The 12,976-nt window shown below is 30.1% G+C and overlaps 1 protein-coding gene across 2 annotated transcripts in view; it reads right to left on the minus strand.

Annotated features, from left to right (window-relative positions):
* Positions 1-12,976, minus strand: part of LOC142324038 (zinc finger protein basonuclin-2-like) — a 410,165-nt gene that overhangs the window by 17,260 nt on the left and 379,929 nt on the right. For both annotated transcript variants that reach the window (XM_075364637.1, XM_075364629.1), the window contains exon 5: positions 3,200-3,435. In XM_075364637.1, coding sequence (XP_075220752.1) covers positions 3,200-3,435 — 236 coding nt within the window. The remainder of the gene's footprint in view (positions 1-3,199; positions 3,436-12,976) is intronic.

Raw genomic sequence — 12,976 nt, forward strand, 5'->3', positions numbered from 1 at the left:
ATATGTTCTTCTGTAAAGAAAATATATGCTGATAAAAAATTGGTTAAAAAAGTCCTTTTTGTCGAGTCACTCTATCAGAAAGCATAAGCACATGAGCATCCGTTAAGTAAGGCAAGTTTAAATTAAATTTGTAATTAAGATAGATAACATTTCAAATATAGTATCTATTCGTTTTAGTAGAATAAGAAATATTTAATTTTATTACAATGTTTTTTAATGTGATTCACAGCAGTTCGAGAATTCTGATAAAACTGTACATAGCGTATAATAAATGAAAACCATTCGATGACACGTTCATCCAGATAACAACTAAATTAAGAAAGACTAGTGAGGATTGTAATCCTAGCAATTTCCTTAAGGAGAACGAAAAGTAAAGGGCAACGTATACGGTTTTAAACAGAGCGGAATAATCCTGTAGAGTGAAGTAGGATTAGAAGGAGTCCTGGATCTCAAGGGACCATTCATAATTCATAGAACTGCCGTCAGATAGCGTAGGAGACACCCACAACATTGTCTGTCATGGGAATGTAGCACGACCGTCAAAAAGAAACACTGCTGAACCACCGCATTCAATTTTTCTATAGAAAATAAATTATATGCATAGTCATACCTAAGTCGGTTGCATCTTTAAAAACTTTAAAAACATCATTTTCAATACTGAAGCTTAAAAAAAATTATTATTACTTGTTTAAGCTGACTTATTCACATTTTAAATTTACCGTTGATGGGAAATTTTCTCATTGCTGTTTTTAATCAATATGTAGAATTAAAAAACTAATAATTTTAATTTTTAAATGTATAGATTAATTATGAATGTTTTTCAGAGTAATTATTTCATCATTTTCTCGAGGGTTTATTTAAATCTTAAAGTGCGCGATTAAAACAATTTTTCTAATTTTGGAAATAAAGAAAACAAGTATCTTATAATATTTAATTTCATAAAATGTTCGCTTTTTTAATTTAATGTACAAAATAAACAACTCAAAAACTGAACTTAAGTAACACTTGTGTATTTGTTACCTCAGAAACAAATACAAGTTCTGAAACAAATTAGCTTAAACTTATGCAAAAAATTGTTAAAGATCTAAGCTGTAAAAAAGCAAAGACGTAAGAAAATAGGAATTAATTAACTGAACTAAACTGTAAAATAAAGTAAAAATTGTGTTTAGAATCTATGAGACCTATGATATAAATCAATGAGAAGATATGAATCGAAAACAATGACAAAAAAAAACGATGAAATATCGTATTCGAACTGTATATTTGCAACCCGTTTTAAAAATCATCAATACAAAGTATTTACTACTGGAAATGTGAACTAAGGGTAAAAGAAAAAAAATCTAAAGAAACTTCAGTCTACTACCTAGTACCAGGAAGGAATGATGTTGTATGTACCTAATAATGTTTAAATATGGCAAACACAAATTGAAGTTAGGATAGAAAAAATGAGAAAATCGATAAAGCTATTTTCTTAGTAACATATGCAAACAGTGAATGCGCTCGAAATAAAAATTGAATTTGTGCTGAATATGTAATCGAAGAACGGCAAAGAGGGTAATGTAAGATACTTTAAATGATATAAATTGTTTTAGCTTGTCAATTTCAGGGGTTGACGAGAAAATGGAACATCCCTTATTAAATAAGGGTGAAAATAGGCAATAAAGGAAAGTATATGTGTTAAGCGGGTTGCATCGTTATGTTGGTACTGTACACAGACGCAAACATAACACCTGCTATAAACATATATGATCTGTCACGTGAAGGCGTAAAAAAAATACCATGATAATTTTATATTGATCAAACAACAGCCTGTTGGAAAAATATTTAAAAATACTTTTAACACAAAAAACATTGTCTGAGTCTTTTCTTAACAGAGTCGCTTAGCATAATTGCTGAGCGACTTAATAGTAATTTTCAGGAATAACAAGCATTTCATACCAGATTTAAATGAGAAAGTGAGGAATAAAGTGGTTTCTCGTTGCCTTCTTCACCGATCCGATTATAATATTGAACTTCGGACTTTTAAACATACTAAATTGGAAATGGTTCTGCTCTATAAGTGACAAGGTTCATCATACAGACTGGACTGAATATAGGAATCACGGGAAAATTCGAGATTAGTGTCGCTTTTTTTCAGATGTTTTATATAAATCACACCAATAAGTATGACTAGGAGAACCGACCTCAATCTTTTAATTCATATAACAAATTAATTTTCCCTTGCTCAGGGAAGCATTGCATTACATATACTGACGCCTTCAGCAAGAAATGCCGAATGAATGCTATTCTAACATTTTTCGATCTACAGCGATAAAGCTCATCTGAGTGGTATAACATTATTATTTTAGTTTATTATAGAAATGCACATAAAGAAACTGATTATACTTACGAAAAAAAAATTGAACCATCTAAAATAAATAAAAGTAAATAAAACAACAACAATTAGTTTTTTCTTTCGTGAGGGAGTGAAATGAGGTTTTAAAATCTCGTTTTTTAATATTTTTCTGTTGTTAAAACTATATTTAAAATTTGTAATAAATACCTGTTCTTATTATTATTATTAATTTAAATAAATATCTGAACTTATTATCTTGTTTCTAAAATTTAATTTTGCTTCTTAGTATGAAATTGAAAATGTATTTGATAGGTTTCTTCTTCAGTAATTCTATTCGTTTTACAAACTGCTGGTTGTGCAATATAGAAATTTTTTTAAAGATTTGGTTTGCTGAAATAGTAAAATTAATTGTTAAATTGAAATTTAAAGAGCTCCGGTTATAATGAAAAATAGTAAATTCACAAAATTGATAAATTTACTAATTGTTGCTTATTAATTTTTTGAAATTAACGATTTTATTTTTATTTTTGATTCACGAAAATCTTCAAGATGCAGAAAGAATTTATTTTGTAGTTCAAATTTTATTAATTTCAACGGACTTTCAAGATATTTTTGTGTTTAGAACCCGTTTTGTATCCAAAATAAACCCGCGCCAAATAAAAACGTTTGATTAAAATATCCAGTAGCACTTTAAAGAAGTAAAGGTGGACTTTTTAAGTTATTAAAAATTAAAGGTAATTAAGCATTTGAATAAAATATCCATTGGCATTGCAGATAAACATACTTTAAATGGTTAGGGTGTATTTAGAATCAAACTCAATATCACGTATACGTAAATACCGTAACGCTAAATTTAAAACTTACCTGTAAAATATAACCCCTAGCGTAATCTTCGTGAGTCCAACCAAAACCACGTAAAACTTGGATGACTTCCTCTCTTTGAAGAACACTGAATAATCTATCTAGAAGTATTTTAAGTCGTATTGGTAACGCCTGGCATCCGTATAATACTAACGAAGCAATGTCAAATGCGACGTTTGGTTGTACGGGTTCGACAGGGGTTTGACCCAAAACCTGCCTAAACCCTAATTTGTCCAGAGCTGAAACAAACACAGAAAAACAATGCTAATTAATAAATAATGTAATCAATAATAAACAACGAATAAAGAATGAAAAAATATTTATATTTTTAGAATTTGTGCATGTAATATACTCAGTAGTAATGTTTTTTCTGTTCTATGATGGTTTGTGTTTTGTTTTTTGAATTAGTTTTAGCAGTAATAATATAATTTATTTTTTATAATAAATTATAATATGTTATTATACCCAAACCAAATGTAAATGACTTAACATACTTAAACCTTTAAAAAATATATTTATATACAAGGATTATATAGCAGATACGTGTCTTCACTGAAATGGTTGAATGACTACACTAAATCTTTCATCAAGAATAACTTTTGTTCTGTAAACTTGAACCTTTCATTTTTTTATTGACATTTTTCAATATGTGTCATAACGGATTAATAAAGCCTCTGGTACAAGTAAATCAGCGACTCACCATTTTATACGTCTATGAGTGAATATTTGAAGGATTGAGACTTTAAAACGTCGAAACGGATATTTACGACTTCATAAAAGAACCGTTCCATGAAAAAGAATGAAATAAATTCATCGTGATAGAAACAAACTGAGAAACCTGATGAACGGGTAGAAAAATTAAGATCAAATCGCTGTATTAAAGTATACTTTTCGGCTATTATATTTCTATCCATTTTTCCATAAATTTCAGATAAGATAACTTAAATTAGGCTGAATATATAAAAATATGGCAATTTTTTGTTTGTTTTGACATGCAGTTTATTGGTAAGGAGTTTTTTTTATATATTTGGAAGGGTGAAGCGGTTTTAATATTTTAAAATGTGTGTAATATTCGGTTATATACTATTTTTTTTAGAACATTTTCTAGAGTATTGTGAAAGTATCTTTTTAAAGCATCCGTTTGCGGTATGAAGTTTCCATCGATCAAGAAGTACTTGAGAAAATTGTACGTTTTTTCTAATTATCTTATTTCTAAAAATTTCCTGTATTTTATGAATTTAATAATAGGTTATTTCAGATGAAGCTTAACGCAAAAGATCGCAAATTTATTTCTTGACGGAATAGTTTTACGTAACTTTATTAATTATTGACTAGAATAAATTTTTCAGTTTCCGGTCTAAATAAACGAAGAACACATATAAAATATAGTGGATATATATTTTTTATATTAACCGGGGTGATAAGTTTCGTAATTTATCATAACGAATGTTTGCAAATTAATAAAAAAGAAAAATTATTTCACAAAAATTAATGAAGGTCAAGCACTTTTTACAAACAAAGAATAAAATAAATAAAAAATATTTTAAAGATAAATAATAACAATCGCAATAATTTATAAACAAAAATAATGACCGGAATAATTTTGATATGATGATAATTTCCTGGAATACATTATTTCATGAAATGACCGTATCGGGTCACCGATTGAAAAATGTCAGAAGTTAAATAAACACACACAGACAAACGTTTGGTAATTATTACATACTGATACCGATATTCGTTGCTGTCGTGTCTTGTCATTATTTTTGCTATTATGTTAATTGAATATTATATATTCTAGAACGAAACACTAATAATAGTAGTAGAGTGGGGGGTAACAAAATTATAATTATTATCGTCAATAATATTATTTATTAATTAACTCATCATTTTCTAAAGTCAAAATCAAATCTTCAATTAAAACCGATTCGATGAATACTATTCTTCAAAGGGAACAAACTATTTCTAGGATTTTTAAAAAAGAGATTAAATAAATAAATAACGACCGAAGAATGAATTTTTCTTCCAACAATTAAAATAAATAATATCATTCAAAGTTTTATGCCGGTGTAAACGTTCATGTTTTTTATCCTGAAGCACTATGTTCTTTTTTTATTTTTTTTTTAACTATTTCCGTATTTAATTTTTTTTGTACGTAATCCAGCTATAATTTCTTTTTAAGCAAATCAGATTATATTAAGTATGCAACATATTCGATTGAATCAAAAAGAAAATAGTATCGACAATAAACATAATTAGGTTCAGAGGTTAATACTAGAAGAGTTTTGAATTATGTTTTAAAAGATCATCCCGCAATATTTAATAGGTAGGATCAATACTCATGTAACTGCTATTATTTTAAATTTGATGAATGTAACCTTGAAATCTATTTTATTTGTCGATATCATTTTGCCTTTATAAATGTGCTACTGCGCTTACAATGAATCTATCTGAAGATTTCAATTAAAATAATTTACTATTGACTGTTTGAAGTCCGGTTTTTTGTATTAATAACGTATAGAAAATGTAGGTAATCGCTTAGACTTTTATTGTCAAGTAATGTTATATTAGTAACGTAACACATTTTTAATGATAACGTGGATCAACAATATTAAAATTTTTTATGGCCTAGAACCTTACTGACAGCGACGCTGATATAAATTGTCTTTAGCTCATTAAATATGGGAAAATGTAAAATAATCTGAACTAACACAGACCGTTATTTTAATAAAAGTATGAAATAGATGTCATAGTATTTAATAAGCGAATAAATTTACAGAAAGGAAAATAATATTTTACGGCTTCTACTTGATTTATTAGGTTTATTTCGTGTTTGTTAGGATATTATTATTCAGTCATCAAAAGGCGTAACGTTATTTTAAGGGAAAGATATTGTTTATTTAGTAAATTCCCTGACAAGAATAGAACAGATACGTTCGGTCAGTGTCATTCACCCTTTCTCTTTCGGTTTTACACTGACTCACCCTATTGTCTCTCTTGTTCCCTTTATTTCTCTCTCTTGTAGAAATATACGTAATTTAGGTAGTCGGTTCCTTGACGTCATTATTTGATTCAGAAAGTGACAGCGAGTATCAGAAACGCGAGTAGGCTTAAATAATTTGGGTTAGAATGACAGAAGACAAACAGACAACCGTCCGTTGGCGTTACGCGTAAGCGGCGGGAAGTCGGAACGGGGTTGTTAGATTGCGGGTAGTGTTTGTTATTTTTCTTGCTTGACACAACACGGATCGGGGAAGTGAACAGGCGAATAAATATTTTATCCGCTGTCCCTGAGTGACACTCTTGTAAATTGTTAATGCCGTTCTGGACTTTGGTCAATTACAAAATTAACCCGTCCAGTAATACTGTAGTAGAAACAGAGTTCCGAACACTACCAGCCCTTGTCTCTCGTCTTGTTTGTAACCACCCTTTCGTTCTGAAATCTACCCTTCATTCATTCATTCATTCGGTCGCTCATATTTTCTCTCTTTCTGTATCTACCTAATTTTCAAAACGCAATCTCTGGACCCTTCTTCTACTCCCTTAAGGTCTGGCCTCTTCCCCTAAAATTTTATTACAATTTTTATCTCTTAAATTATTCACTACGAAGTACCCTCGACCCAGTGAAAATCTTTTAACTCTATAAATTTCCGCAGTATTGAAATAAAGTTTTTTTTTTATACTGCGTTAAGATATAAAATCGATGCTTAAGTGTTTCTATTTATTAATTTTTAATGGATAGTATAGCAACTACAAAAATTTCATACGCAGAATTCAAATTCATATGAAATTTCTGTAAAGTACAGAACACTTACAATGAGTTACTTTTTAAAATATGATTTTATGAAAAATTTACAATTAGTATAATTTTTATAATAAATTAACCTCATTTTAGTTACAGTGTCATACTATGAAAAAAAACAACAAAAAAATGGATACCCGTAAACACTGCAATAGCTTTCAAATATAATGGATAAATTTAAAAGATTTTTTTTTTTTTTTAATTATTTGTTAAACAATAAAAATACTTCTGATGTACTAACAAAACATATGAAAATAAAAAGTAAGTATTTCTTCAATATTTAACTTCTGAATCTTTAAAGCCGAGATCCGTTTTCTTATCTCTGAATCAGGCATAACATATTAGTTGTTTTATAAGCAGCAAAAACTTTTTACCAAAGAAATTCTTATTTAAACTGTCAAGTGATTTGAAGCGCGATCGAATTTTATAAAAATATGATATATTCCCATTAAATTTATACATTGAGAAAAACTCTTTCATGTTTTTATCACTAAAAATTACATTCTGTACATTTAAGAAAAGAAAAACATTTAAATCTATATTAAGTCAAATTTTTTATGTTATTTGGACAAACGAGTTTAATATGGATCTATTATAAATTGGGAAAACATGAAAATATTAATTATTTTAGAAAATATTACACCGCAGCTGTGTATGAAATACAACATAATTTTCTTTGGTAATATTTATTTATTTAGAAGCTAAGTGATAATTGCAAATATGACAATTATTTTTGATTAATGATCGTGGATCATAATCGATCTTTAAGTATGAAGATAATTTATACATAATTCAGTCATTGGAATGACTTGCTCGCCAATAGATATACCTTCCCAAAGGACTCACGAACAACAAACTAGAAGAAATCCTAAATCTATCCGATTGTATGAACAAATTTATTGAACTATCCACATCATTATTTGATCAAGTAATATAATATATTCACTTATGGATTTGCAAAAGAAATGTGGTTGGTAAACCAACTGAAGATACACATGAGCTTTGACTATGAATCATGCGTTATATGATTGTTTAATTATTGTTGTACTATAAGTGAAATGAGTATGAATACAATTTTAAGTTAAGTATAGATAGATTAAACAATTTATTTGTAATATTATATTTATGAGATGTGCACAGTTAAACTTTGTTGTTCTGTAATATGTCATAATTTATACAGCATTGTATATTATATTATTTATTTGTTGTCTACATTGTTTATTTACAATTATATTGTTATATAACTCAGTGAGATTACAAATCAAGTATTACTAATATTATTTTCATATTATTACTATAACATGTCCTTACAATACTAAAAGGAAAAAATCATCTGATTTTTTGACAGGCAAATGTTCAGTCATGTATCCTCTCCTTTTTACTAATTTTTTTTTTTTTAAACTCCGGGATCATCAGATTATATGATGAATGAAAATAGCATGTGAAAATGCCATGCCTGACCGCGATTCGAACCCGGATCCTCCGGATGAAAGGCCGAGACGCTACCACTTGCGCCACGGAGACCGTCCTTATTTACAATTTTTTTTATATTTTTTTTAACCTTCAGGTTCACTGTTATGTATTGCTTCAGAAGATGAGATGAATGATTTGTAGCGAGTCTGAATTGCTATTAAATATTATATTGTTCTTTTTTAATCAAATGTTTGGATATATTTGTGTCGCTTCTTATTAAGAGTCAATTATTTTAATTTTTTTTCTCTTGTGTGTTAGTTTGAGTTTATTTTGTTCTGTTAGTTGTGTTAAGTGTTTATTTTCCTCAGGTTTGTGTTCTTCTTTATTTACAAGTCGGTTTTTTTGTTTTTAGTTATTTTTAGGCATAGGCCTAGGTTAGACTACATAACGTAGCTGTCGCAGCGTTGCTATGGACCAGTTTCCAGCTGTTCCGCATAGCAACCAATCAGCGGGCGGCAGCTTCGAGGCGCTAAACAACATCAATTACTGCAACCGGGATCCACGGAAATCGTCGCGGAGAAAATTAATAAGGGATCGTTGAAAGTATGAGTGGTTCTTCGGATGATAGCAGTAACTCTGATATAACGGACTCGATTCCGATTCCTCCAGCGTGGCAAACGGTGCCGGTTTTACGCACATTGCCGGGATCTGACACAACTCCTGAGATTGACTTACATCTATCGAATAGATTTGATGGTCTGTCGGTGGAGGAGACTGACGATGCTGCTCCACAAAAGGAAGAGGTTAAGCCGCCTCCGATAGTATTATCTGGTATTTCGGATATCAGGAAGCTGATATCCGAAATTTCGGATATCAGCTGTTTGAGTTGTAAGAATCTGTGGTGAACAAAGCGGAATACACAGTGAGAATAATAAACAATAAATAACCTCGGCTGCCGTCAAAGGATATTGAGAGCTACAAAAAAATAATTCGTGTTGTTCGCGAAAATAATCTGATAGAGCTTACCTTCACGAGGCGTGATGAGAGGCCGTTTCGGATGGTGCTCAAGAATCTTCGCCATTCGATCTCAGATGCAGTTATATAGCAGGAGATTGAGAGCCAGGGGCACAAAGTTCGGAGCGTTGTAAGCGCACGTCACCGAGTAACGAAAGAGCCGTTGGCAACCTTTTTCGTAAATCTGAAACCTCAGGATAATAATGAGGTATTCGGGATAAAGTATATAGCAAACTGTTGCGTTAGGATTGAAATACCAAAGAGAACTCGAGGGTGGCTGCAGTGTATGAGGTGTCAACAGTACCGTAACAGAAGATCCTTGAAAGGAAATAGAAGAGGAGGATGAGTTATGCTCCGAAGCACGCTCCTGCGAGCTTCGAGGGTCTGACAGGCAAGTTATGTGATCTAAGCCGTGATTTCCCGTCTTTAGGTCAACGCGCCAGTAGTAATGCGGATAATAGTAACTGTGACACTGGCAATATTCACTGGATTCTGCATCCCATGTCCTTCGCTGAGGCAGTGGAAGGAACTGATAATAAGTCGGTTACACTGGATAGATTTGAGAAGCTAGCGAGTAACATTGAGTTCTTGGTTCAATAGATTGGGAACCTTCTGGGTCTGCTGACGAAGGTGATTTCGAAACTTCACTGATGATGAATACCCGAAACCCGCTGTACGTAACATTAATGGTGTAATGAATGGCAGGGAGGAAGTGGAGACGCTGACCTTCTTCGAACTGCTAGATGTCTTTATTATTTCGGAAACTCATTTTACTGATAGGAACTATTTGAGAATTAGGGGCTGTTCAGTATACACAACCAACCACTCTGATGGAAGGGCGCATGGGGGTACTGCGATTGTGGTAAGAAATGATATTTCATACGTTTGAGAGGAATTTGGACGTCTAGTTTCAAGGTATGCGTCCAGGTTGGATAAGCATATTAATCATCTCGCTTTGAATCTGATAGAAAAGAGCGTGGACGTTAGGAGACTAAAATGGCTCCGTGTGCTTGATCTTGTTGATGGCCCGTTATGATGATCTGGTTTGGCGGCTTGGTGCTCACATTTATTGATTCTTGGCTGTTTCAAAGTTACTGTTTCGTTTACTGTTCTATTTAAAGTTATTTATTTTGTTGATTTAATGTTAATGTTGAATAGACATTCAAAGGCACTATCAAATGTTAATTATGTTATACTATTGTTTTTGTATTACTTGAAGATTGTCATTGGGTGGTCCTCTTTCACGTGATGGTCAGTCATACGACTTGCTTATAACTTCATTGTAGAAGCTGATTGTAAGTAAATAAAGGAATTCAGCAAAAAACTTATGTATGTACATTATTCAGTCTAAATTTAGTTTTATTAATGATTCCAGTTGGTTTTTTGTTGATGGTTTGTATATTTATCCTGCTTTGCAGTTGACAAATTTATTTAAATATTAACATTAAAAATGTAGTACAAATAATCAGTATATAAATCCAACTTGATGTTTCTCCTATATTATTTTTGTAATTCAACTTATATTTTCATTGTTATTATTATCAAAAGTACTATTATTATAATTCTCCAAAAGAGATTCTCTATAATTAATTTAAGATTTTATTTTATTATCCTAAATAACAGAATATTTTTTTTGTTGTTTATTATTAATCAAAGATATGTAATCAAATTAGGTGAGCAATTCTCATCTCTGATAATTAATGATGCATATTTGGATTGGTTTTATCTATATATTAATGATTTGTACTACATTTTTAATATTAATAATCATATAGATTCGTCATCAGCATAAGCAGGATAAATAAACAAACCATCAACAAAAAACGAACTGTAATCGTTAATAAAACTAAATTTAGACTGAACAATATAATAATGAATAGAGATTCCCTAAAAGTCAGCTGGTGAACTGAATCTGAATTATAAAATATTTTGTACTTTTACATAAATGACTAGTAAAGAGCAGGGGATACATGACTGAACAGGTATGGTAATTATCGCAATTATTTAGCTAAGCAACTACGTCTAGATATAATATCTAAATTTTAAACCTAAACGGTTATAATTCTTTAGCGAGATTATTTAAGATGTATTTTAATTGACAGCTAGTTAAATTAAAATATGAAAAAATGTACAGATAGAGTTGATTTGCTTTTCTAAAGTCGATTGAAATGTTTTAAATTATTATATTCAAAAGCGAGTAGGCTTTACTTATTAGGTGAGGATTTAAAACTACAATAAAAGATACCCTACAAAAACAAATTAATGCTAAAAACAAGAGACCCAAGAACGATGGAATTTTTCAAATCAAATGAATGAGTTATATTTAAAAAACGAAAAATAAATATGAAAAAGATGTAAAAGAAAGCCGTGATATTTTATTTTTAATTTTGAGATACGGTTTAAAATCCTATTACTTCAAACATAAACGAGTGATGGCCTATTACAGCTACTTATCGGAGGTGAAATCAAAATTCTATTTTGTCATTACAGTAAGTAAATAAATGGCTAAGGCTCTGTTAAAATTTTATTCCTATTTATCACGTCTATTTTTATATAGCGTAAGTCAAAACAGAAATTAATGTCTGGCACCATTGACACTTTGACATGTTGTTTTATTTTGTTTCACATTTTCATTTACAGTACATTTTTTGATTTTGAATATATTTAGTCATTATATCTGCTAATAAATGATGCAGTTCTTCAAAGGATTAATCATAATTTATAAATTTAAACACACACGCGCGTGCGCGCGAGTGAAAACTGTATAAAAATTACCTAGAACCAATATTTACATGACAAATAAGACTGCTTAAGAAAATAATTCCACTGAAACCAACAGTTTATAATTTTTATGCAAAGTATTTATATATACTAAATACATCTGAAACGATTACGACACGAACTGTACTCTGTAATTGTGTCCTTGTAGTTGTTCATGTCTGATAACCATTACCGTACTTACGCCAGTTAGTGACGACGATTTAAAAAATTAATTTTCTTATTAAAATATACTTCTACGAATTTCCGAAGTGATTTAATCGTAAATGATATTGCCTATACTATCATCTCCAAACTGAACTGATGACAATGCACTTTCCTTTAGCTTGTTTTTTTTTTTAATAATTTTTTAATAAAATAAACTTTAAAATATAAATATATTTCGAGCTAAAGATAGTGAACAAGACAGGATTATAATTTTATTACTTAACTACAATGTTAAGTGTAGGGCTGTATTTTTAATGTCTGCCGTCATGAAATTAAATATGGTAAGTTTGATTCGAATTAACTAGTGTGGAATGCGTTATAGTCACATACAATATGTGTTTACTTTTTCCCGGTTTTCTACTGAAATTGGAATACGAAATTTCTATTTAACCGGTAACATCTGGTTTTATTTTTATTTTTCGTCATTTTATATCAGTCGGCCGAAGTGATTACTAATTATCATGTTGCACATATAATTTATTCAATAGCTTAAATTTGTAATAAACTTATTTCATATAATTTATTTTAACAATATCGTATCGTAGCGTAGTTTGATTATTAATTTT

Source organism: Lycorma delicatula, chromosome 1 (assembly GCF_047948215.1).
Source record: "Lycorma delicatula isolate Av1 chromosome 1, ASM4794821v1, whole genome shotgun sequence".
Taxonomy (NCBI): Eukaryota; Metazoa; Arthropoda; class Insecta; order Hemiptera; family Fulgoridae; genus Lycorma; species Lycorma delicatula.